The sequence below is a fragment of the Panthera leo genome, chromosome A3 (genome assembly GCF_018350215.1).
Source record: "Panthera leo isolate Ple1 chromosome A3, P.leo_Ple1_pat1.1, whole genome shotgun sequence".
Taxonomy (NCBI): Eukaryota; Metazoa; Chordata; class Mammalia; order Carnivora; family Felidae; genus Panthera; species Panthera leo.
In genome coordinates, this window is record NC_056681.1 from 43,014,060 (window position 1) to 43,039,492 (window position 25,433).

The following is a 25,433-nucleotide window of genomic DNA, read 5'->3' on the forward strand; positions in this document are numbered from 1 at the left end:
AGAAACCTTTCCCAAAGTGAGGGGGGCGGGGGAGAGGGGTCAGTTTGAAGGCAACGGCACCAAATTATGCCATTTGCAGCATGTCAGGTGGATTTCACCTTCACTGTTCAGTCTTTGCTAAGAGTTTTCACAACCTTCCACGCGAGAGCACATTCCCGAGTCTCCAGACAGAAGCTCCGGGGACTCGCCGCGCGCTCTGGGTACCCGCCACCCGGGCTCGTGCTACCGACACCGATCTCGAGACTCTGGTTGTCGCCTCGGGTCCGCAGCGAGCGCCGGCACAGCCCTTAAAGGGGAAGAAGCAGAGGGCGCGCGGGGACCGGCGAGTACCCCCGCGTGAAGGGCTTTTCGCGGGGAGACACGGCGGCACGAGCAGTCCCCGGGGGACAGGGAAAGGAATGTGGGGGTCCGGGAGGTCGGCGGGGCCTCCCGTCCTGGAGCATGAGGGCGAGGAGGGCCTCACCTTGCTGCGGTCCTCCTCCTGCTGCAGCAACTCGGGAACCGCGGCCATGGCGACGCGGGACTCGAGCGGGGGCCGCCTGGCTGTGCGAGGAAAGAAGAGACTGGGCCGCCGCCGCCGCCTCGGGGGCGCCTCTCAGGGGCGGCCGCGGCCCCGCCTCCGCCAGCCTCCCTGACCGACGGCGGCAGGAGGCCTCCGGACTCCTCCACCATCCCAGCAGCCCCGGGAAAGGCCAGCGGCGCGCCACGTGCTCCCCCAGAACGGCCTCCCCCGTCCCCGCTGCCGTCCATCTTGGAGCCGGGCAAAAAAGCTACTCGGGGCCTACCCTCGCTCCGGGCCACGCGGAAACCACCGACCGCAGAGCCGCGAGAAGGACGCGGAGAAGCAGACGCTCTGCCAGCAAAGCGCGTGTCAAGAAAGCCCGCTCTCTCGTGCGGGAGAATTTATTACTCAGCCAGAGTCCAAGATGGCGACCATCCGTGACGTAACAAGATATCGTGAGAGCGTAAGGGCGAGATTTGGAGGAGCGCGCGCTAACGCCTGAGAGGAGGGATTCCCCACGGATCGCGGGAGTGTCTATGGCAGTGAAGGAGGGGTTAGCTGCGGGAGTAGGAGCTTCGCAGTGCATGCCGGGACCACCGCCCCTTGGGCGGAGCCAAACTCGAGATCGAAGCGCGGGATCGTGGAAAGTACGGGTCCCGAGTGGTTGTCGGCGCTTTGGGAGTTCAGCGAAGTGTGGTGGCTTCAGAGGTACATACCGGTGCCGTGAGCTGGGCTTCTATTTAAGCCTTCTCTTCCTTAAATTCGATTTCCACACGAGGGGCCGCAGCCGTCCAGTCCCCACCCCGTGGTTCCACACGTAGGGCGGAGGCGGAGGCCGCCTTCAGGGGATCACGTTGGTGGGCCCCGCTGACCACCGCTTACCCCCTCGGACCTGGTGGGACCCTTCAGAAGCTCAGTTTCCACGTCTGTAAAACGGTGTCGCAGTAGTACCCACCTTAAAGCGTGTAAGGGCTTAAATGAGAAGTCTCCGCCCGGAATACCTAGCAGAGAGCCTGGTACGTAGGGATCGGTGGTTAACCGTGACCATGGTGGCCGCTGTAGGACGGGCTGGAGCGTTGCTTTTGTGTGTCTCATACACGCCTCCCTTTCTAGGCGTCCCGTTTCTTATGATTGAATATCGGGGACGTCTTGCCCCAAGCTGTAGCATTTCACATTTAACAAGTACTGTCCTTCCTGGCAAAGAGAGTCTTTCTTTGGAAATAGCTTTGTCCAAACACGTCGAAAAAGCTTAATGGAAGGAATACAATTTGATATGCCTTATGCTAATGCGGCTTTTCATTTTGGCGGTTTAAATATTTAATACGTTTGGTATCTAATGCCACTTTTCTTTTTAGTAGGAGTGCAAAAATAAAAGACCCTTAGCATTGCAAGTAGAGTAGAGGGAAGTGAAAAAGCATCTAAAGATGAAGGCGTTTCAGACCATCTGCCGGCAGCTCAGAAGTTCAAAGGGGTTTTCTGTAGAACCAACGACCCGTGTGGATTTCTCCACTTCCTCTTATTCCTGTAGCCGGAAGAAAAAAGTGAACCCTTATGAAGAAGTGGACCAAGGAAGGTATTCTGATTTGGTACAGTCTGTCTTGTCATCCAGAGGCCTTGCTCAGACTCCAGAATCATTGTTCGAGGAGGATAATTTACTGTATGGACCTGTGAGTAAGTGTAAGCCCCCAAAGCAAGATGAGGCGGCAAAAGTTCCAGGAAACTGGTGTCCTCTCTTCAATCCAGAGAAAAGCATGAAACCAAATGCAACAAGTACTCCTACAATTCCTTTGAGAATCCCTTTGCAAAGAAACACGATTCCAAGTGTGACCAAGGTCCTTCAACAGACCATGACATCAGAACAGATTTTCTACTTGGAGAGGTGGAAACAGCGGATGATTCTGGAGTTGGGAGAAGATGGCTTTGCAGAATATTCTTCAAGTAATTTTCTCAATCCTGATTCTGTATGGTTACTATGTTTTCTAGAAAATAGAGCACTGGTATCAAAAGAATGAGGGTATTTTTTGACCTGAACTAGTGAGACGCTACTTTAAAATAATAATTAGCATTAAATAGCACTCTATATTAACTCAATCATGACAGCCCTGTGAAGCATAGATACTAGTATTCCCATTTCACAGATGAAACTGAAGCACAGGGATCAAGTATTTGACCAAATTATGTAGAAAATTATTTTGTTTTATAAGCTACAAACTTGAGTATTGGAGTTGCCTGTTTTCTCTGATTAAGGAGTCACCTGATAACAATTCTACTTTGCTAGGCATGCTATTCAGAATCTAGGAAATACCCCCTTGCCCTACTTTTCCTCTTTGACATGTAAGTTTAAAGACTGGCAATAAGCTGGAACACATAATTTGTTGTTTAGATCTTGGCAAATTGAGATAATAGATGCTCTTGATTGGTAATTGAAAATAAGTAAACTTTAGCATTCAACTCCTAACTTATTAACTTCTTAGACAAGTGAGGAGAATAGTTTCCTTAAAAACAGGTTCCATTCAAAAGCAAGGTGAGACGAAAGACCATTGGCACAGGTGAACTCTCTGGTCCCCATCAAGATTATATAGTTGTTTTTTTTGTTAGAGCTATGTTTTACATCGATCTTTCCTTAGCCCATGCTTCCCAGAGCAGTTATGTGTACCCCTAGTAGGTGGTACAGAGCACTTCCATTTTTAATTTTAGGAGTAATGCACTTGTTTTTAGGCACCTTAGAAAAAACTGTGTGTGGGTATCACATTAAACATGTGGTCACATCTGTTAAGTATTTATATAGGTTGTACCTGCATATGGCAAAAATGGTCAAGGTCCTAATCTCTTAGAACATTCCTCAGCTGTGTGGGGCCAAGAATCTATGCAAGAGCCACCTGCCTTTAGATAATAAGTAACAACATCTAAACTATTCTCTGTTTTCTAAACAAGCAACATAAAAACATCTTTTAATGACATCTTAAGTTTTTTATTTGTACCACAAGAATTTAGAATTGATGTTGTTTCCACATGGGAAGTTGTTTTTCATTTTCCTTAAATCTGGAATGTCACAGCTGTGGGAATCCTGGAATTACTGAATCAGAAAAGTAAACGCAGAAACCTGCTAGGACTTGTGGGAACCTAGAACTTGTAGCCCTTGGCAGAGTAAAAAAATGCTCTGGGACCTCCTTGATAAAGGAAAGGAATTTCTGTTGGGAATGTGAACGAGCTCCACCATCCCAAAGCAGAGAGAAAACTATGGTGGTTTTACATATAATCAACTTTGTTGATCTAGATTATTACTCGGATGTGTTTCTCAGTTAACTCAGGATCAGTTTTAAGAAACAGAATCAGGGCATTTGGGTGGCTCAGTTGGTTAAGCATCCGACTATCAGCTCAGGTCATGATCTTGCGGTTTGTGGGTTCGGGCCCTGTGCTGACAGCTCAGAGCTGGAGCCTGCTTCAGGTTCTATGTCTCCCTCTCTCTCTCTCTGCCCCTCCCCCGCTCGCACTCTGTCTCTCAAAAAAATAACAACAAAAAAAAAAGAACCGGGGAGGGATTGCTTTTTTTTTTTTTTCCCAAGGGGGCAATCACATGAAGATTAGTGTCCTGCTCCTCTCAACCAATAAAAAAGAAAGGAAGAAAAGAAAGAAAAAGAGCATATCCTAACCCGCTAAATTGATTAATGCATCAGGCGAGGCAGTTTTTAAGTAGTGTATTGATAAATTCCTTTCCGCCTGGTCTTCCCAAAGGCTAGAGCATAGAGAAGTGCCCAGAGCTGGCATTCTGTCAAACATTTGGTCAGTTTCTCAAGCATCAGTTTACCTTTTGAAGATTGCCAAGGATAACAAAGTTTGACTTTGATTTATATGTGTTGATCATAGTGGAAAAGATGGGTTTCTTCATTTTTTTTGCTACAGTGAGTTTTTAATCCTGCCGGTTCTATCAGTCAGAATCTTGGAGACTCATGGATTTTTTTTCTTTCATTCCTTTAATTTACTGAATGAATACTCTGACTGGATGCTTTCTGCAGTAAATGTATGCCTTTTAAATTTTACTTCGACAAATTCAATCATATTTAATGTTCTGAGCCTTACAGTCTTTTTTCTTTTAAAAAAATTTTTAATTTTATTTAAATCCAAGTTAACATATAGTGTATAATAATGATTTCAGATACTACACTTGATCTTAGCCAAAAGGCCGAGAAGCGATTATAATAATGATTTCAGGAGTAGAATTTAGTGATTCATCACTTAGGTATAACACCAAGTGCTCATCTCAACAAGTGCCCTGCTCAATGCCCATCACCCATTTAGCCCAACACCCCTCCAGCAACCCTCAGTTTGTTCTCTATTTAAGAGTCTCAGGGCACCTGGGTGGCTCAGTTGGTTAAGTGTCCAACTCCTGATTTCAGCTCAGATCATATCTCATGGTTGGTGAGATCAAGCACCAACTTGGGCTCTGAGCTGCGGGTGCAGAGCCTGCTTGGGATTCTCTTTCTGCCCCTGCTCTGCTCGTGCTCATTTGCTCTCTCTCCTTCTCAAAATAAATTTAAAAAAAAAAAAAAGTCTGTTATGGTTTGCCTTTCTCTTTTCTCTTATTTTTCTTTCCTTTCCCCTATGTTCATCTGTTCTGTTTCTTAAGTTCCATGTATGAGTGAAATTACATATTAATTTTCTCTGACTGGCTGACTTCTGAGCCTTACAATCTAAGGGATCCTGTAATCTAGCTTCCGATGTTCGTTGCCTCTTCTATGTGAAGAACCCAGCCAGGGGTTAAGTCTGCAGTGGAGAATGAGTTTATTTGCTTGGCAGTTGATAAAGTAGGATTTTTTTCTTCCTGTTTTTAACATGTTTGTGTTTTTCATTAAGCTAATGTATAGATGAATACTGTACTCTTACCTAGGTTTTAATTCCATCTGTCTTAAATTTCTTGTAGGCCTTTCATATGCTAGTAAGTCCAATTGAGCCAAGTACATTTGGAGTGTAATAACTCAGTTTCTCAGTTGAATTTCATTTAACTCTCCCAACTAATTCCCCAGAAGTGATTCCATTTTTTTTGTCAGTGGTAAAACTGACCTTTCAAAATCCTGGTAAAACAATAGTTGACAAATGTAATATGGTTTTGCTATTACCTTAGTGGATGAGATTGTTTTCCTCATTTTCTATGGGTGTCTCCAAGCATGTATATTTCTTACTCTGCTCCTGTGCATATCTAAATGATGGTCCCTGATTTTGCCTTCTTCACTGTGCTGTATAACAGACTGGAATTGAACATGGACTCAGGTGCCAAGCTGCTAGTCCACCTTTTTGCTTTGGGGCAAATTAACAGCACTGTGTAGGCTTCATTCATTAACTGGGAGTAATGATTCTTATCTTGCTGGGCTGTTGTGTTTGAAAGTTAAATAATATTTTGAAAGTGCCAAGGCCACTGCTTAGCACAATGCCTCTTCTTTGTCTCCTTCCCTTATCAAGAGTCAAGTGAATACATAGAACTTCTTGGGTTTGTTAAATATGTTTGGTTTTCTTTTCTTGAAAGTGTATGAGGATATGCAGATTTCAAGTCATTATGTTGTGTGCCTGAAATGAATATAACGTATGGCAACTATAGGTCAAATTTTTTTAAGCATATGAGGAAAAAAATTCAGGAAAAAATTAGGCTCTTCTTGCCCTAAAAAAAAAATGCAGAAGAGTGTTACATATTTCTTCTCCTCACCCCCAAGTTCCAAAACATCCAATTTGTTGTTTTTAATTTGTATATGCCTTGATTTTCATTCCTTGCCATTTATTAAGCCTTAGTAAAAGGATTCCCCCACCTGTATTCATCAAGTGTTGATTGTAAAAAGAATTGTGAACAGAAGCAAAGTTCCTTAAATTTCCAATAATTACTTATCACAACCAGTTAAGTTACACTAATGGATACTTAAATTCACAGTACCCTAAACTAGGTGTGGTCCTATTGCCCCCAGATCTTCAATTGTAGCTTTGGCCTAATCCTAGAAATTCTTTATTTTAATGAATTTTATTGTTCAAGCTATTTCAGTCCCTTTGGTTTTCAAAGCGCGATTCTCAGGTTTCACAAGAGGCTGAAATGTGTATTTTAGGGATTGTCACTTTAAAGGTACTTTATGTAATTTCTAATTTTACTGTTCACAAGTTTTAAGGCATTTGTCTTTTAGTACTAGCTTTGTTCTTATTTGTTTTTCTTTTTCCCCTGATTTTCTTTTCAGACATATTTTTACAAGGGAAACGGTTCCATAAAGCCTTGGAAAGCATACTTTCACCCCAAGGAGACTTGAAAGAGAGAGATGAGAATCTTGAATCTGGATATGTCGAAAGTGTCCAGCATATTCTGAAAGATGTCAGTGGAGTGCGAGCTCTTGAAAGTGCTGTTCAACATGAGACCTTAAAGTATGTAGGTCTGCTGGACTGTGTGGCTGAGTATCAGTAAGTATTAGATTTTTTTTTTTTCCATCGAAGTGTGGAGATAAATTAACACAGGGTGGAACTGATGATGCCTATCAAATACTGTTTCTTCCTCTGAATTCCTGCTCCAAGGTGTAGTCTTGTGAAGTCAAAACCTATATGATACGTAAAAGAACTGGGGGCAGGGGCGCCTGGGTGGCTAAGTCAGTTGAATATCCAACTCTTGATTTCAGCTCAGGTCGTGATTTCAGGGTCATGAGATCAAGTCCTGTGTTAGGCTCCATGCTTTGCACAGAGCCTGCTTGAGATTCTCTCCCTCTGTCTCTCTCTCTAATAAAATTAAAAATTAAAAAAAAAAAAAAAAGAATTGGGTATGGGGCAGGAAGTAAGGACAGATATAGGAGGAAGAGCCTCCTAATTCTTGTAAATCTGTGTTCCAAAATCAAAGTATTTGCTGGAGAAAAGGTATAAGTTTTCAATATCCAGCATGTTCCGCCTCCCCTAAGCCCAAGCAAACTACCAGCTGCAACATCCAATTTGATTCCTGCATTCTGTTTCCCCATTCCCCTAAAAATAGCACCTTTATCTATTGGCCCTGAAAATTAACTCTTTTCCTGGCTTCCAGGCAGTGTTTGACATAGATAGGAACTCAGCTTCCTAAAGCTTCCTGTGGTTTTTAAATTGCTGCTGTGTTACTGTTTTTCCCACTTATTCCATATTCCAACGGGAGATATAACCTGCAGATATCCCTATTCCAAAAAAAGGATGCAATACACAAGGATAGGGAAAAACCTATGAGTGTAACTCTTGGAATTCTAGTTAAAATTTGAATTAAAAAATTGACAGAGCATTTATTAAGTCTGGAAACTGTTTAGGCAACCAAACAGTTTTGTGCCATAGCTGCTTTGTATCTGTGAGGAGGCCTATGTGCCTAGAAATTTAATAAGCTATTTTTAGCTGCCCTTTAGATTAACCAAGGCCGCCGTTCGATCAGTTCTACCCAAGGCCTACAAGAAGTTCATGACGCCAAACGCTTAACTGCGCTGCACACAGTGCTGACGTTTGTTTTCTGCTCTTTAAGTGAAAAGCATCAACGTTAAGAATATGAACATTGAACGTTTCTGAAAATTAAGTTTTCAGAAATTTTAAAAACACTTTTTAATAGCTAATATATGCATTTGGTTAATCCAAGCTATTAAAAGTAAATCTCCCATCCCCACTTTTTCTTTTAAAAAAGGTCTTTAATGTGGTAAAGTATATATAACATAACATTTACCATAAAATTTACCATTTTTAAGTATACAGTTGAGTATTATTACATACATTCATAATGTACAACCATCAATACCACCCATCTCCAGGATGCTTCATCTTATAAAACTGAAATCCTGGGCCCGTTAAAGTAATCATTGTAATCTCCTCTATTTCCAGCCTCTGGCAACCACCATTCTACTTTCAGTCTCTATGAATTTGATTGACTACTGTTAAGTACCTTATGTAGGTAGAATCAAAGTATTTGTCTTTTTGTGACTGACTTATCTTTATCCTTTGATGCACAATTTTTAAAAGATTTTCCTGTATTTTTTCTTTTGTTGCCTGTGCCTTTGGTGTCACATCCATTAAATCATTGCCAAATCCAGTGTCATTAAACTTGGGCCTTGTGTTTTCTTCTAAGGGTTTTATGTAGTTTTAAGTCTTACCTTTAGTTCATGGATCCATTTTGAGTTAATTTTTGTATACGGGGTTAGGTAGGAGTCCAACTTCATTCTTTTGCATGTGGATAGCCACACTCTTCCGGGCCATTTGTTGAAAAGACTGCCGTTTCCGCATTGAATAAACTTCATACCATCGTCCAAAATCATGTGACTTAGTGTGGTGAGGGTTTATTTCTGGGCTGTCTATTCATTTCTCTTGGTCTATATATCTGTCTTTATACCAGTCCCACACTATTTTAGTTATTATAGCTTTGTAGTAAGTTTTGAAATCAAGTATGGGTCCTCCAGTTTTCTTTTTCAAGGTTGTTTTGGCTGTTCAGAGTCCCTTGAGATTCCATATGGATTTTAGGATGAGTTTTTCTATTTGTGCAAAAATTGTTGTTGAGATTTTTATAGAGGTTATATTAAATTTGTATATCACGTTGGGTAGTATGAACATCTGAACAATATCAAATCTTCTAATCCATGAACATGGTGTATTTACCATTTATGCCTTTAATTTCTTTCAGCAATGATTTGTAGTTTTCATTGTAGAAGCCTTTAGTCTCCTGGGTTAATTCTCAAGTATTTTATACATTTTGATGTTATTATAAATGGAATTGTTTTGTAATTTTCTTTCCAGATTGTTCATTGTTTACGTATAGAAATGCTCCTGACTTTTCTGTGTTGGCTTTGTATCTGCTACTTCGCTGAATTTATTTATATAGTCCTACCAGTTTTTGTGTCAATTCTTTATAGAGTTTTTTTGTTTAAGCTTATTTTTATTTATTTTGAGAGAGAGAGAGAGAGAGAAAGAGTGCATGCATGAGCAGGGGAGGGGCAGAGAAAGAGAGAGTGAGAATCCCAAGCAGGCCTCACCCTCAGTGCGGAACCTGACATGGGGCTCATTCCCACAGCTGCAAGATCACGTCCTGAGCCAAAATCAAGAAGCAGATGCGTAGCCAACTTAGCCACCCAGGCGCTCCTAGAATTTTTAATATAAAAGATCATGTCAACTGCAAACAGAGATAATTTTACTTCCTTTCCAGTTTGGATGCTTTTTTTTTTTTAAGATTTTTAATGTTGATTTATTTTGAGAGAGACGTGGCACTAGTGGGGGAGGGGCAGAGGCAGAGGGAGACAGAATCCGAAGCAGGCTCTAGGCTCCAGGCTCCAAGCTGTCAGCACAGAGCCCGACATGGGGCTCGAACCCACAAGCCATGAGATCATGACCTGAGCCGAAGCCGGACGCTCAGCCGACTGAGCCACCCAGGTGCCCCATCAGTTTGGATGCTTTTTATTTCTTTGTCTTGCCTACTTGCTTTGGCTTGAATATCCAGATGCTGTTAAATAGAAATGGTGAATGCAGACAGCCGTGCCTTGTTCCTAATCTTAGAGGAAAACTTTCCAGTCTTTTACCATTGAGTATGATGTTTACTGTGGGTTTTTCATATATGGCCTTTACTATGTTGAGGTAGTTTTTTTCTATCCCTAGCTTGTTGAGTATTTTTTTCATTAAAGGATATTTAATTCTGTCAAATGCTTTTTCTTCATCAATTAAGGTAATTATGTAGTTTTCCTCATTCTGTTAAGGTATATTACGCTGGTTAATTTTCATTGTGTTGAATCATTTTTGCATTCCAGGAATAAAGCCCACTTTGTCATTGTGTATAATCCTTTTAGTATGTTGCTGAATTTGGTTTACTAGTATTTTGTTGAGGATTTTTGCATCAGTGTTCGTAAGGATTATTTTTTTGTAATATTTATTTATTTTTGAGAGAGAGGGTGGGGGAGGGGCAGAGAGTGGGGAGACAAAGGATCCAAAGCTACAACAGAGAGCCTGGTGTGGGGCTTGAACTCACAAACCGAACCACAAGATCATGACCTGAGCCAAAGTCAGATGCTTAACCAACTGAGCCACCCAGGCACCCCTCATAAGGATTATTGTTCTGCAGTCAGTGTCTTTGTCTGGCTTTGGTATCACAGTAATGCTGGATTCATAAAGTGAGTCAAGAAGAGCTCCCTACTTTTCAATTTTTGGGGAAAAGTGTTGGTATTGGTATTAGTTATGTAAATGTTTGGTGGAATTCACCCATAAAGTCATCAGGTCTAGAGCTTTTATTTGCTAGTAGATTTTTGATTACTGATGAAATCTCCTTACTAATTATAGAGCTATTCAGATACTCTGTTTCTTCATGACTTAGTCCTAGTAGGTTTTATGTTTCTAGGAATTTATTTCATCTAGTTCATCCAACTTGTTTGCATATGATTTTTCATAGTACTCTTCTTTTTATTTCTGAAGTAGTAGTAATGTCCCCAATTTCATTTCTGATTTATGGAATTTGAGTCTTTTTTTCTAATCCATCTAGCTAAAAGTTTGTCAATTTTGTTCATCTTTTCAAAAAACCAATGTTTAGTTTCAGTGATTTTTTTTTTCTATTGTTTTTCCATTCTGTATTTCAATTATCTTAAATCTCTTATTTCCTTCTATAAGCTTTGGGTGTACATTTTCGTTTTTTGGTTCCTTAAGTTGTAAGGTTAAGATATTGATTTAATTCTCCTATTTTTTAATGTAGTTATTGCTATATACTTCTTCTGTAATACTGTTACAGTATTAAAAGAATGGTGTTCTTTAAGTTTTGATATGCTGTATTTTCATTTTTATTCATCTCTAAGTATCTTCTAATTTCCCCTGTGATTTTTTTCTTTGGCTAATTGTGTTAATTTCCACAAATTTGTGACTTTTTTTCAAGTTTTACTTCTGTTATTGATTTCTTTTAAAATTTTTTTTTTTTTTTTTTTAACGTTTATTTATTTTTGAGACAGAGAGAGACAGAGCATGAATGGGGGAGGGTCAGAGAGAGGGAGACACAGAATCTGAAACAGGCTCCGGGCTCTGAGCTGTCAGCACAGGGACCCGATGCGGGGCTCGAACTCCCGGACCGCGAGATCGTGACCTGAGCCGAAGTTGGCGCTCAACCGACTGAGCCACCCAGGCGCCCCCTGTTATTGATTTCTAACTTCATCTTGTGATTAGAGAAGATACTTTGTATGGCATCTTTTTAAATATATTGAGACTTATTCTTTATGGCCTAACATATGGTTTGTCCTGGAAAATTCCTGTGTGTGCTTGAAAAGATACATATTCAGTTGTTGGGGAGCAAGTGCTGTATGTCTGTTAATCTAGTTGGTTTATTGTGTTGTTTTAAGTCCTTTATTTCCTTACTTACCTTCTGTCTGGTTCTACCCATTATTGAAAATAGATATTGAAGTCTCCAACTATTATTATAGAACTGTTTTTGGGGCACCTGGCTAGCTCAGTCGGAAGAGCATGCGACTCTTGATCTCAGAGTCAGAGTTCACGCCCCATGTTGGGTACAGAGATTTTTTAAATAAATAAAACTTAAAAAAGAAAGAAAGAAAGAAATGTATTTCTCCCTTCAACTTTTTTCAGTTTTTCCTTCATATATTTTGTTAGTCTGTTACTAGATGCATAAATGTTTATAATTGTTATATCTTGATGTATTGTACCTTTTATTAAAGACTGTTTTGTCTGGTTTTAGAGCCACCTTTGCTCTTTTTCAGTTATTATGTGCATGGAATATCTTTTTCTGTCTTTTCACAATCAGCCTATTTGTATCTTTGGTTATACTGTGAATCTCTTGTAGACAACATATAGTAGAATCATATGTTTTATCCGTTCTGCCAAATGTAAATGGGGCGCCTGGGTGGCTCAGGCAGTTAAGCATCTGACTCTTGATTTTCGGCTCAGGTCATGATCTCACAGTTCATGAGATCGAGCCCTGCGTCTAGCTATGTGCTGATAGCATGGAGCCTACTTGGGATTCTCTCCAAAAATAAATAGATAAACATTAAAAAAAAAAAAATAGTTACAAGGAGGAACTTCTTTCATTTTGTTATTTATTTTTTACATGCATTATAGCTTTTTGGTCTCATTTCCTGTATGTTACAGTCTTCTTTTGTGTTTTATTTCCTTTTTTGTAATGAAACATTTCAAATCCTTTCTCATTTCCTTTTGTGTATATTCTATAGCTATCTTCCTTTTGATTACCATGGGGATTACATTTAACATCCCAGTTATAGTGCTTTGATTTGAATTTATACCAATTTAACTTCAATGGCATACACAGACTATGCTCCTTTGACAGCTCTGTCCCTAACCCTTTCAGTTGTTGATAGCACAAAATTGTCTTTATATATGTGCGGTTGGCGGGTTAAGGTTAAGAGTTAGAGAGGGAGTCAACATACCATCAAAAGTACCTTGGAACATGTCTAACTCGGGGTCTAGTAGAAGTGGCAAGAATTTGCCTAGTGGATCCAATACAATATGTAGTATTGGGATTTACAGGTGTAAGGAAAATGTAACCATGGAGCAGCTGAGACAAAAGAAAATGGCTGACTTGGAGCATGAATGAGAACTAGCTCCAATGGAGCCTGAAGTGGGGGAGAGACTTAAGTAAAAGGAGCTCATGTTTCAGCAGCAATAGCTGATAGTTCAGCTGGAGTTGGAAATGGAAGAAAATGAACAGGAGAACTGTAGAGAGCTCAAGAACAATTAGAGAAGGAGATGAGAATGTGTATAGGAAATAAGAGTGAAGATGTTTCACATTCAGAGGATAGATACAGCAGCCAACCCGGAAAACACAAGTTGAAATTAATGATCTGTATGGGGCACCTCACTTGAGCAGAGTGGAAGAACATGATGAGCCAATGCTATCTGATGTTTCATTAAACGTTGATCAAGATTTGTATGATCAACCAACCTGAGAAGAATAAATTTGTCTGCTTGCTTCAAGTTTTTTGTTTTAAACTGTAGAAAACAAAGTGGAGTTACAAACCATTGTTACAATAATACTTGCTTTTGTAATTGCCCGTGTATTTACCTTTATTGAAGTTTTTGAGCATCTTTAAGACCAAAAAGGTCTTTGGCTAGATCTGCTATTACATCTTTTTCAGGGGCAATTTATGTTGATTTCTTTTTTTCCTCTTTGAATGGGCCATACTTTCCTGTTTCTTTGTATGCTTTGTGACATTTTTTATTGAAAACTGGACATTTGAATCTAGTATGTAATTCTGGAAATCAGGTTCTCCCTCTACCCCTGGGTTTGCCAGATTTTGTTCATTGTTTTTATTGGGGGTGGTGTTGTTGTAGGTTCTTTCCTAAGGATCAGTCTGAGGTATAAACTTAAGGTCTTCTCAGGTCTTTTCTGAGCCTGTGCCTCTCCCTGGACATGCACAGTTACTGTCACTTTTTTATTTTCCGCATATATGCAGTTGCTTTTGGATGTTGTAGTCTTTAGCATCTAATTCCCAAAAAGGAAAAAAGAAAAATGAAGGGGTGGAAAAAATGTGCGTTGGCCCTTTAAATCCCCAGGCAGTCAGGCAGGTGGAAGGAGAGGGGCTTGCAGCAGTGGGTGGAGTTGCAATAACAATAGCTACCCTCCTCTTGTCTACACCTCTGTGAACAGAAACTGAAGTCGGTGTTGATAACACGGAGAAGGGGTCCTTTGTGTCCCCTCCCATTCCCACGAGCCGAGCCGTGTGCACCTTGCTCCAGGATCATGTGCACAGCTGCCTGCCTCATGAGGAGGAGGGGGATGGGTAGCTGCTAAGAGCTGAAATTGACCAAAATTAACCACAGTTTACCATCCAAGCCTTCAGTAGCCTCTGGATTTCCAATAATTGAATCAGACAGATTCTGCCACTGCAATTGTTGTCAAGGTGGGCCTACAGATTTCTGGTGCGTCTTACTCTTCCATCCTCCTAGAATCCTCTGCCCCCATCCTGGTTTTAACCTTTGGTTAAAAGTTCCTGTGATCCTGAGATATTTTTATGACTGCATGCACTATCATTGGTCCCCACCCCCACTTACTAACAGTGCCAAACCCTGCTTTTTTCATTCTGAAAACATTCTAGAGATCCTTATTAGAGTTTATATGATCTGCAACATCCTTTTCTCTTTTAATAATTTTCCACCACTCAGAATTAGCAGTTATTAACACTTCATCACATCTGCTTCCAATTTTTTTTAAATATAACATAAATTAAGCTCGCATCACCTGTAACCACCTCTTATCTCCTCTCATAGACCCCTGGCCAAGGACAATCACTGTGATAAGTTTGCTACTGTGTCCTTCTAGGCTACTTCCTATATTATTTAACACACCCACAACACTGTATAATGCATGCACAGGTACACTGCCAGTCTACTCTGCATACACACACCACTGTGTATTGTTACCTACATGTCTGTAATAGTCACAATACAGAGAAGTTTCTAGATATGTCTTATCACAAAGCTGGTAAGATACGAGGGTCGAGAGCCAGGCTGGCTGGGTTTCATTTCTGGCTTTTCATCTTAACGTTAGGCTAGTTACTTAGGCTCTCTGTACTTCAATTTGTTCATCTGTAAAATAAGACAGGCACTGGGTGGCTCAGTTGGTTTAGCGTCCAACTCTTGATCTCAGTTCAGGTCTTGATCTCAGGGTTGTGTGTTCAAGACCGGTGTTGGGCTCCACACCCAGCATGGAGCCTACTTAAGAAAAAAATAAAATAAGACAAAAGATAGGATCTACCTCATAGAGTTGTTATAGAGACTAAATGAGACATTATCTGTATAGTACTTAAAATGAATACTATCTACTCAGTAACTGTTAGCATGATTATTTTGATCTTGTTCTCTGTTTTTAACTTATTTGGTATTCCTTAGTAAAAAGGATTAGTAAAATTAGTAAGAATTAGTAAAAATGAACCACATCCATTTCCCTGTTGGGGAAATTCAGGTAATTTCTAGTTTTTCACAATCACGAACTGCAGCAGTGAGCGTGTCTCCTTGTATACTGTTGTGAGAGTTTCTCTAGGCAGGCACACAGGTTCATTTGCTGGTTTGTTCTGGTGGATGATATATACAGTTAGTCTGAAGTAGGCCTGGATATGAATACTTAAATTTTCCAGGCATTTGTCACTTTTATGACATTTTCCCAGGGTATCAAACCATTCTCTCCAGCAGGTACCTAAAAAGGAAATTGCTATGTTAAAGGGTATGTGCATTGTAAGTTTTCCCAGATGAAGGTGTGCTTATTTCTGCACAGTTTTAATGACACAGTGTTAGATATAATTTATTAACATTGTATCTCATAATTTCAGTATGTATTTCACTTAGGTTAGACTGAACATCTTTTCATTTGTTATGAACTGTCTTTGTTCAGTTTTAACTTTTAGTTATACTACTAAAAATCTTTTCCACATTATTAAGTTCTGCAAGTTATAGTATGAAGTATGTTTTGCAAGAGACAGTGGTCCATATCAGAAATCTTTATTTTAGGGTATTTTGATTTGCTCCAGGTTGAGAACTGAGGTTCTGGGGTTACTGGGGCCCTCTCTTCATTTGCATAGATTATAATTGTTTTGTAATATTACAAAGTTTGACAGAAATAGTAAAACTACCTCTAGACCTGCACATCTAAGAGAATACCCACTAGCTACATACGGCCTTTAAATACTTAGTGTGGCCAATCTCAGCTGAGGTATGCTGTAAATGAGCAAAGCAGGTTTCAGTGACTTAGTACAAAAAAGAAGGTATGGTATCCCATTAATAATTTTTTTTGTATTACATAATGAAATGATCAAATTTGGGGTATGTTGGGTTAAATAAAACATTAAAATTTCACCTGTTTCCTTTTTTCTTTTTTGATGTAACTACTAGAAAATTTGAAATAACACGTAGCTTGCATTTTATTTCATTTAAACAGTGCTACTCTAGGCTGACTTATAAATACATTGCATAGGTTGTAACTCTAGAGCTATGGTCACAGGTACGTAACATGCATACTTTGTACAAAATCTCCGTTTGGACCGCTGGTTTTGAAATTGAAGTTATGAAGGGCCCCTGGGTGGCTCAGACGGTTAAGTAGCTGACTCTTGGTTTTGGCTCAGGTTATGATCTCACAGTTTGTGAGTTCGAGCCCCACACTGGGCTCTGTGCTGATAGTGTAGAGCCTGCTTGGGATTCTATCTCTATCCCCCCCACCCCCCACTCGTGCACACTCTCTTTCTCAGAATAAGTAAAATTTTTAAAAAATTGAAATCATGAAAGATTGAACAAGTAGTCACCAGTTGTCAGTCTACTGTCCCTGTGATCCTTCTGATCTCTGCGTTTGGCAAGTATAAAATCTCACCAGGAGAGGGGTAATGGGGAGAATGCACTGGTTATTTGACTTTCTTTAGAAACTGGCAGGAATTTTTTTCCCCCCAATATCCCTACTAGGAAGGCCCCCTGCCCTGTGTGTAAACTTTCAGGGCAGGGACCAGGTCTTCTTATCTGTATCTCTGCTTATAGTTGGTGCCTATTAAATGCTAACAGATTTTAGCCTCAGCTTTGGTTTCTGAGCAAGAGGATTTCTGAAGCACTATGCTTCATCCTTTATGATGGGGACTTTGCTACTGATCTGTTGTGCTTCATCCACTGAGATAGTGATAGAGACATAGTTTCAATTCCCCTGTCAACTGTTAAAGAAAAGGAAGCCATGAGGGTCCAAAGGAATTTCGAGAAAGTTGAGAAACTAGAACTGTGGAAAAGTCCCCTAGCACTTCCACATGGGCCTGCCCCTGTCGTTGTCAGCCGGGTATTTCAGGAAGCACTTCCCATCACACCCCTGGCAGGCCCGTCACTGAGCTGAGTATAGGGCTCATCGGAAAGAGAACATCACACTTCTCTAATCCTCAGAAGTAGAGATCAGGGCCGCTTTTTGAAAAGTGGAGAAAGGGGCGCCTGGGTGGCTCAGTCAGTTAAGCGTCCGACTCTTGATCTTGACTCACTCAGGTCATGATCTCATGGTTCCTGAGTTCAAGCCCCGCGTCAGGCTCTGTGCTGACAGCGCGGAGCCTGCTTGGGAGCCTCTCACTCTCTGCCTCTGCCTCTCTCTCTCTTTCAAAATAAGTAAACATTAAAGAAAAAAAATTTTTTTAAAGAAAAGTGGGGAGAGGTCATTGAGCGATAATAAACTATACCTGAGAAGAGGCTTAACCTATTAGGGTTTCTCAGTTTGGACGGTTACCTACTAAGACTTCCTTTGGTTTCTCTTTAGGGGCAAGCTGTGTGTGATTGATTGGAAGACATCGGAGAAACCAAAACCTTATATCCGAAATACGTTTGACAACCCGCTGCAGGTAGTGGCCTACGTTGGTGCCATAAATAATGATGCCAACTACAGCTTTCAGGTCAGGACACTGCACCTCTGCTTATGTAAAGCCTTGGTCAATGCTTATGTATGGCCATTTAACTCCTTATGATTTTTATTCTGTTTGTGTCCCACTGTTTACTCCATTCCTTGTCCTTTTACCACCTTAAGAAGCACTTCCCTCTGTTCCTGAGCTTTCTGTCATTGCTAATAGTGCTTTAGTGTTTACAGTCCATTCTTGGATATCTTATTTGTCATCTTTGTGTTCTTATGTATCCTGATACAATCTTTCATCAACCCATCTTCAAAACCGTTAGGAGATATTATTGTAGATTGTTTTGTTCTGAGTTTGCCCTGAAGCAAGACGGAAATGAACATCAACTCTGGCCCTACCGTATAAATACTGGAACTGCCCTGTGTTTCTTCCTAGGTTCAGTGTGGCTTAATTGTGGTTGCCTACAAGGATGGATCCCCTGCTCACCCCCATTTCATGGACACTGAGCTCTGTTCCCAGTACTGGGCCAAGTGGCTTCTTCGACTAGAAGAATATACCAAGAAGGAAAAGAACCAGAATATTCAGAAACCAGATTAGAGGACAGGACACTGTTTGGGAACATTCAGTAGTTCCTCACAGTTTGGGAAGATACATTGTTGTTTACTGTAGAGATGTGACAGGATCTAAGAGCTTCATTACACAAGTGGAAGTATTTGTTGAAAGGTAGTACAGCCAAAAAGATTGAAAAGCCAGAAGAGTTTAGATTTTAAAGGTTGGACTTGAGCATATAAAAAAAAAGCACAAGGAAGTAAGGTCTGTCACTTACCTGGAAAAGGGCAAGCGGGACTCACACAGCATTGGTGTCCCTTGGACTCCTCCAGCAAACTTTCTGTTATCCCAAGGAGGATGCCCAGTCTTTGAATTGAGATTGGAGAGGGCGAGGCTTGATGTGCAAGAAGTTCCCTCAGGGTACCCTGGGAGGGAAGGGGCCACACGCCCCCAGGCTATGTGCGGGGTCGGGGGAACTTGCATCAGCCAACTCCTACTGCCAGTGCAGCCTCCTAAAACTGGTTTTATGTATTGAAGTTTTCTTTTTTTTTTTTTTTTTTTTTTTTTTTAATTTATTTTTAAGACAGAGACAGAGCATGAGCAGGGAAGGGGCAGAGAGAGGGAAACACAGAATCTGAAGCAGGTTCCAGGCTCTGAGCCAAAGTCGGACGCTCAACTGACTGAGCCACCCAGGCGCCCCTGAAGTTTTCTATATATTTCATTTGGGGGAAAAAAGCTTCCTTTTAACTTTTTTGGAAAATAAATATGTGAGTCCTTAGCCTCAAATAAGCATTGCTCTCTGGGAAGATGGAGCATCATTGCCAGTCCCCCCTAGCATACACTAAATAACTCCCACAGGTATCCAGACCCCAGTCTGAGATGCGTAACTATAGATATTTTAGTAGCTTTATCCTGGTTTGAGTCAGTGAACCATGTGCACAGAGAAAAAGTATCATTTATGAGATTTTTCAGCTAGGGAGAACAATAATCTAATTTTTCTGTGTTTGATAAGTAATAAAAATTATTAGTTGTCACTGGGATCAGGAAACTTGAATAAATGGCCAGTGTAGCTTTGGGGGAAGGTTCCCTGTTTTATGGGATGGGTTAGCATTTGAGTGACAGCTGTGGTCTTAAAATAATAGGGTGCTACAATCACTTTTTTCTTAGCTGTTAATTGTAAGAAATAAAATACAAGATGTGAGTAAAGTAATGAAGCTTTTGTTTCTGTTTCTTTTTATTTAGATTTGTGTGTTTCTAGAGTAATTTCATAAACCTGGAAATTGTTTAGATTTGGTTTTAGAAGTTCAGAAATCACAATTTTTTTTTAGGTTTAATTATTTATTTTGAGAGAGCACGAAAGGGGTAGAAAGAGGAGAGAGGGAATCCCAAGCAGGCTCCGCACTGTCAGCGCAGAGCCAGGGTCCGAACTCACAAACTGCAAGATCATGACCTGAGCCGAAGTCAAGGGTTGGACGCTTAACTGACTGAGTCACCCAGGCGCACCCAGAATTCACATGTTTGCTACTGGCTCAGTAGCTTTGGTATGTGTTCTCTGTAAGTGCACACAAGAAGGAGGTGCTGTCCACCATGGTCACCTGGCAAGGAAAGTAAGGTTCAGGTAGGAGAGAGGAGGGTTGAGGGAGACCTTTCACTGACTCTATACACCTCTGCATTCTTTCCAAGCAGCAGATATTCATGTAGCCTGTCATTTCCAAAATGAAAAATCAAGTGAGATAATTAAAAGTTGTAACAGATTTTGCCACCCTGTGAGACCAGGGCCCAGCAAGACTTCATTTTAATACAGTTCTCTTGGGTTACTATAAATGCACCTTGGACCTGTCACTTTGCATCAAGAGTCTCCCGAGCTAATGGCACAAAGAGTTCCATGAAAGACTCAGAGTCTGACCAGGCACACGGTTCTATGAGAACAATGAGGGTTGATCCCTGGGCAGGCTTCCCTGAAAAAACCAGGGACACACCAGTTCCTCACTACAATCCTAATATTCCTCAGATGTCACTACTTCAAGAAGTCGCAGTCCTCTTGAGAGGGAAATGTCAATGAAAAGTTGTTTTCCCCACTAACACATAGGAGGAGAAAGCCAAATCTGCGTTTCTTAACTAGATAATTTTTCAAGAATTACCATCTATGGGGGCACCTGGGTGGCTCAGTCGGTTATACAGCCAACTCTTGATTTTGGCTCAGGTCATGATCTCACCGTTTGTGACTTTGAGTCCAGCGTTAGGCTTCGCACTTAACAGAGTGGAGCCTGCTTGGGATTCTCTCCCCCTCTCTCTGCCCCTCCACTACCCGCGCATGCTCTCTCTCTCTCTCAAAATAAATAAACTTAAAAAAAAAAAAAATTACTATGTATGTTACTGAACTGTGGATACCACTTGTTCCCCTAAGTGATATGGCATATTTAACTCCAGTGAAATGAAACAAGATTTGTGATGAGGGATTCTCTGATTGAGGATGCTTAAAATATTTTTAAAAGGAGGTATAAATTGCTTTTGTGAGGAGGCTTCCTTACAGTACAGGACACAGTATTACAGTCTTTGGCTTTGAGACAATCCATTAGGTTCAAAGCTACCCACATAGCCTTCTCCTCCGTAATTTACATTCTTAGTGCACTCAGCTGCTGACAAAAGGTCCATGCTGGCACTAAAAACCAATTTTCAAATCTTTCTAAAATTATGCCTTCTGCCCTCCCCATCCCCACCCCCAGACCTGGCCTCTTGCTTGGAGCCATTATCCCTGTTTAATCTGAGAGCATCAACCTCTATAAACCTATTATAGTTCTAGGAAAACTTGTCAACATATGACCTGTGGTTTCATATGTGTTGACTCTGGTAAATACAGGAAGAGGGTTAGTTGTTAGTCATTGTGTTTCTAGGTAACCAGTTTGCCTACTGGCTTTAAATGGAGTTGGAGGGAGGTAATTTGTTGGAATCACTGTGTCTTTCCACCTGAGCAATTAAACATTTGATTATAACCTGCCCTCCGCCCCCCTCCCCCCACCCCCCACAAGAAACAGTGAAGCAAGGGAATAGTTTGAACTTTAAAAGAAACATTTCAGGGGCACCTGGGTGGCTCAGTTGGTGGAGCGCCCGACTCTTGGTTTCGGCTCAGGTGGTGATCTCATGGTTCGGGAGATGGAACCCATGAGGGGCTTTGCGCTGATAGCAAGGAGCTTGCTTGGGATTCATTCTCTCTCTCTCTCTTCTCTCTCTCTCTCTCTCTCGCTGCCCCTCCCCCACCTGCATGCACACACACTCTCAAAATAAACTTAAAGAAAAAAAATTTTTTTAAATAAAAGAAGTTGTTTGGAGCTGGCGCCCTAAAGAGAACCGCTGTCTTAAATCAATCCCTAAGTACAAGTTAGAACTGACTCTCCCTGTCTCCCTCTTCCCTCCCCTCTTTCCAGCCTCCGAGTCCTGCACCTTAAGCAAAAACCATATGCTGCTGCCGCTGGAAGTCTCACCTTCGGACCTCTTAGGTGATTTCTACTCTAGAAGGGAGCTTGAGAAAAGCTCTCTGGGGAGATGTCCCTGATGGAGGAAAAGGTTTGTGTGGTGGCCTGACAACAGCAGTTATCAGGCTTGAGGATTGCATTTGTAAAGATCCAATCATAAAAAATGATATTCTGGATCAGGCTAGGCTTTGAGCTTTTGCCTCTTTGCTCGAGACAGGTAGGTTAGAGAGAAAGAAAATAACAGAGCATTACAGATGAATTTAAAAGCCCTTGTCTTTTTGTTCCCCAAATCCCATTTAACCTTGCCCCTGAGACACCATCGTAAATTTGGTATATACCTTTCCGGTGTGTCCTTTTATAGTTTTACTCCCCTTGTTGGTCTCAATGAATAATATACAGTTTTGCTTCCTCGTTTTGATTTTTGCTTACTTTATCTCAGCATTTGATTTTGAGATGCGTACTGGTTGACCGCTTCTAGGTCTAGTGCATGGCTTTAACGGCTCTGCAGCATTCCCTCGTGCTTTATTGTCTCTTAACGCACTGTTTAGGCTAACAAACACTGCTGCAGTGGATTCCCTCCTATATGTGTGTGGTGTGTGTTTCCGGGTGCACACGAGGCACGTGCAGTGTAGTGGAAGCAGGGCAAAGGTTGGGGCTCTCCCACTTAATAGCTCTGTAACCTCGATCAAGGTGCTTGACCTTTGTGTGCCTGGATTCCTCCTTGGTAAGTTGTGGGGGGTGCGCGGGGACGGGAGAGTTGTAAGGAGCAAATGAGGTAAGCACTTAGGGCAGGGCCTGGCACATAGTGGGGACAAAGTAAACGTTAGCCATCATCGTCATAATCAGATGATCAAATCTCCGTGTGTCGTGGCTGGGTCACATAATGTACACAGCATGAACATTACCGCCAAATTCCTCCAAAATAGTGCTATCAACTCACTCTTCCGGTGCTTTCTGAAATTCCCTGCTGTCCCACACATTCACTAACCCAAGAGTTTTAGGACTTTTTTGTGCCAACATGATGGGGTGAGAATAGTTACTTTTTATTTTGAACAGCGTTATTGTTTGAATAAAATTTGCTTTAAAGCGGGGTTGCCATCTAGTGGTGGGAAAAGCAGACTGCAGTTATGTGGCACAAGCCAAATACCGGTGAACCTACCTGTATCTTGGGGTTAATTTAGGCATTTGCATCACTACCACAGGTCTAGTTGGAATTGAGTCAACTGTGTGAGGGTTCTTCCGTTATCTTTCCCCGCTTTTAAGCAGCTCGTGATTTTTCTCCTCATCTTCTCCGGCACAGCAACATGGAGACCTGTCTGTGCAACCCCGTGCGCGCGGCCTCACAGCCCAATGAATCTGGGTCACTGGCTCAGAAAAGAGGAGTGAGATAAATTAGGAACGAGGCTATTTACAAACTGGCCGGAGACTGTGGCTCCCAGCAGGGCAGGCTTTCCTTGAGCCATCCTAACCTCCCCCCTGGGCAAGTGGTCAAGTAAGCGCCTGCATCAGACTCCTTCCCTCAAACCACCACAGAGGGCTGACCAGGGTCCCAATTATCGCCCTTCCAAATCAGGCACTTGGACCGTCTGCTGTGAAGACTTTTAAAATCATAGCGTACAAAGATTTAAGAGCGTGTGACAATGTTAGTGGTTAATCATCAAAAGCATAGGTAAATTTTTAAAGATCTGTACAAAAATGTTCCATGAAAGATAAAGGTATAAATAAAGCAATGTTACTGAAAGGTTATATAACCTTAGTCAGGCATTTAATCAAGTACTGTTACTAAATTAATGGGATATTAAAAGAAAAAGTCTCAACAAGCAGCATAGGTCAGCTGTGATTAGAAACAGCCACTCGGGCTGATCTAGACTGTCCCTTAGCAGCAGGCTCGTGCCCATTTCCTTAAAAAAAAAATTTTTTTTTTTTTAATGTTTGTTCATTTTTGAGAGACAGAAAGAGAGTGCAAGCAGAGGCGGGGCAGAGAGAGAATCCGAAGCAGGCTCCAGGCTCTGAGCTGTCAGCACAGAGTCCAACGTGGGGCTCAAACTCACAAACGGCGAGATCATGACCTGAGCCGAAGTCGGACACTTAACCAACTGAGCCACCCAGGTGCTCCCGGCTCACGCCCATTTCTAAGCTGTTATTTTGCGAATGCCTTTGCCTCAAATAACTTCCCTTCCTCCCTTTGTTCAGCCAGATCTTAATTTTCTAAGTGTTCGGGTCTAAACCCAATCCTCCCTCAAGTCTTCCCAACTCTGCAAGAAAGAAGATGCTGTGGTGTCGAAAGCAGGGGCCTCAGCATCAGGCAGACACCGAATCCGGCCTGCTGCCTGTTTCTGTACAGTCTGTGAGCTGAGGACTGTTTTCACATTTGAAATGTTTGACGGGTGTCTGGGTGGCTCAGTCAATTAAGTGTCTGACTTCGGCTTGGGTCACGATCTCACAGGTTTTGAGTTCGATCCCCATTGGGCTCTGTCCTGACAGCTCAGAGCCTGGAGCCTGCTTCGAATTCTGTGTCTCCCTCTCCCTCTGCCTCTCCTCCACTTGTGGTCGGTCTCTCTCAAAAACAAATAAAATGTAAAAAAAAAAAAAAAATTGTTGAAATGTTTGAAAAAAGTCACAAGCAGACTAGTGACACAAGAAAATTATAAAAATTCTAAATTCATTGTCTAAAAATAAAGTGTTATTGGAACACAGCGACACCCACTTGTTTTTATATTGTTTGTGGCTGCAGAGTTAAGTATTTGCAACAAAGGCTGTAGGACCTGCAAAGTGTGAGGTATTTGTTATCTGGGCTTTTACAGAAAATGTTAGCCATCCCCTGGTCTGGATGAGAGAGAGCTGATGGTGGCTTGGGCAAGAGAGGTGGCAGGAAATGCCGGGCAAGAGCCAGATCCGAGATATACTTTGGGACCCTTGCCTGGCCATTTGGATGAGCAGTGTGAGGACAAAGTATAAATGAAGGGTAGCTCCTGGGTTCGGGGCTTGAGCAGGTGGGTGTCATTTGCTAGAATGGGAAAGACGAGAGAGAGAACAAACCAGGTGAAATCCTAGCTCTTCCCCTTGCCGACAGCATCATTAGCTCACTTTGCTGTTACAAATCACCCCAAAATTAGTGGCTTCAAACTTATTTCTCCTGAGTCCGAGGACAAGCTTGGCACTTCTGGTCTGGGGACCGAGCTGAGGTCGATCTAGGGTAGCTCAACATCAGCCGGGCCACGGAGATGCCTGGCCCTGCACCTCCCATCCTCCAGTGGGCTAGCCTGGGCTCGCTCAGAAGGCAGTGCTGGAAGGGGTTCCCAGGAGCTGCAAAAGAACAAGCCCCAGTGCACTGTGCTTTTCAAGCCTGTCTGGGTCACATTCACTGAAGCCCCAGTTCTCAGGAGGCGGGGGGCCGTTAATTCCACTCATCACTTCTTGACGAGAAAAGCCAAAAAGTCACACTGCAAAGGGGTGTGGATCCAGGGAAGGGAAGAACTGGGGGCATGTTTACAATCTACCGTGCTGATGGTATGACTCAGGCAAGTTACCCAAAGTCTTTGGGCCTTGGTTTTCTCATCTGTAAATAGGCAAGGCAACGACTTCATAAAGTTTTTATAAGGATTAGAAATA

At 41.8% G+C, this 25,433-nt stretch overlaps 2 protein-coding genes and 2 pseudogenes across 7 annotated transcripts in view; 2 read left to right on the forward strand and 2 right to left on the reverse strand.

Moving 5' to 3' along the window:
* The window catches only part of SNX5 (sorting nexin 5), a 26,619-nt gene extending 25,741 nt beyond the window's left edge, over window positions 1–878 (reverse strand). The window contains exons 1-2 of one of the 3 annotated variants that reach the window (XM_042931690.1): window positions 786–862; window positions 464–543 (exon numbers count right to left, since the gene is read on the reverse strand). In XM_042931690.1, the coding sequence (XP_042787624.1) occupies window positions 464–511 (48 nt within the window). In that variant the 5' untranslated portion in view covers window positions 512–543; window positions 786–862. Of the gene's footprint in view, window positions 1–463; window positions 544–785 lie in introns of all 3 variants that reach the window. The other 2 variants (XM_042931691.1, XM_042931692.1) reach the window with 2 other exon arrangements.
* Window positions 879–18,911, forward strand: MGME1 (mitochondrial genome maintenance exonuclease 1). Of its 4 annotated transcripts, none has more exons than XM_042931694.1 (5): window positions 879–1,210; window positions 1,858–2,440; window positions 6,715–6,931; window positions 17,712–17,844; window positions 18,235–18,911. In XM_042931694.1, exons 2-5 carry the CDS (start codon window positions 1,927–1,929, stop codon window positions 18,394–18,396), a joined length of 1,026 nt encoding a protein of 341 aa, XP_042787628.1. In that variant the 5' UTR covers window positions 879–1,210; window positions 1,858–1,926; the 3' UTR covers window positions 18,397–18,911. The 4 variants fall into 4 exon arrangements, with proteins under 4 accessions (XP_042787628.1, XP_042787627.1, XP_042787630.1 ...); XM_042931693.1 differs by having other exon boundaries at window positions 1,861–2,440; XM_042931696.1 differs by lacking the exon at window positions 879–1,210 and adding an exon at window positions 1,224–1,518.
* On the reverse strand, window positions 4,574–4,697 carry LOC122216776 (annotated as a pseudogene).
* On the forward strand, window positions 11,973–13,858 carry LOC122214791 (annotated as a pseudogene).
* Window positions 18,912–25,433: the final 6,522 nt, after the last annotated feature.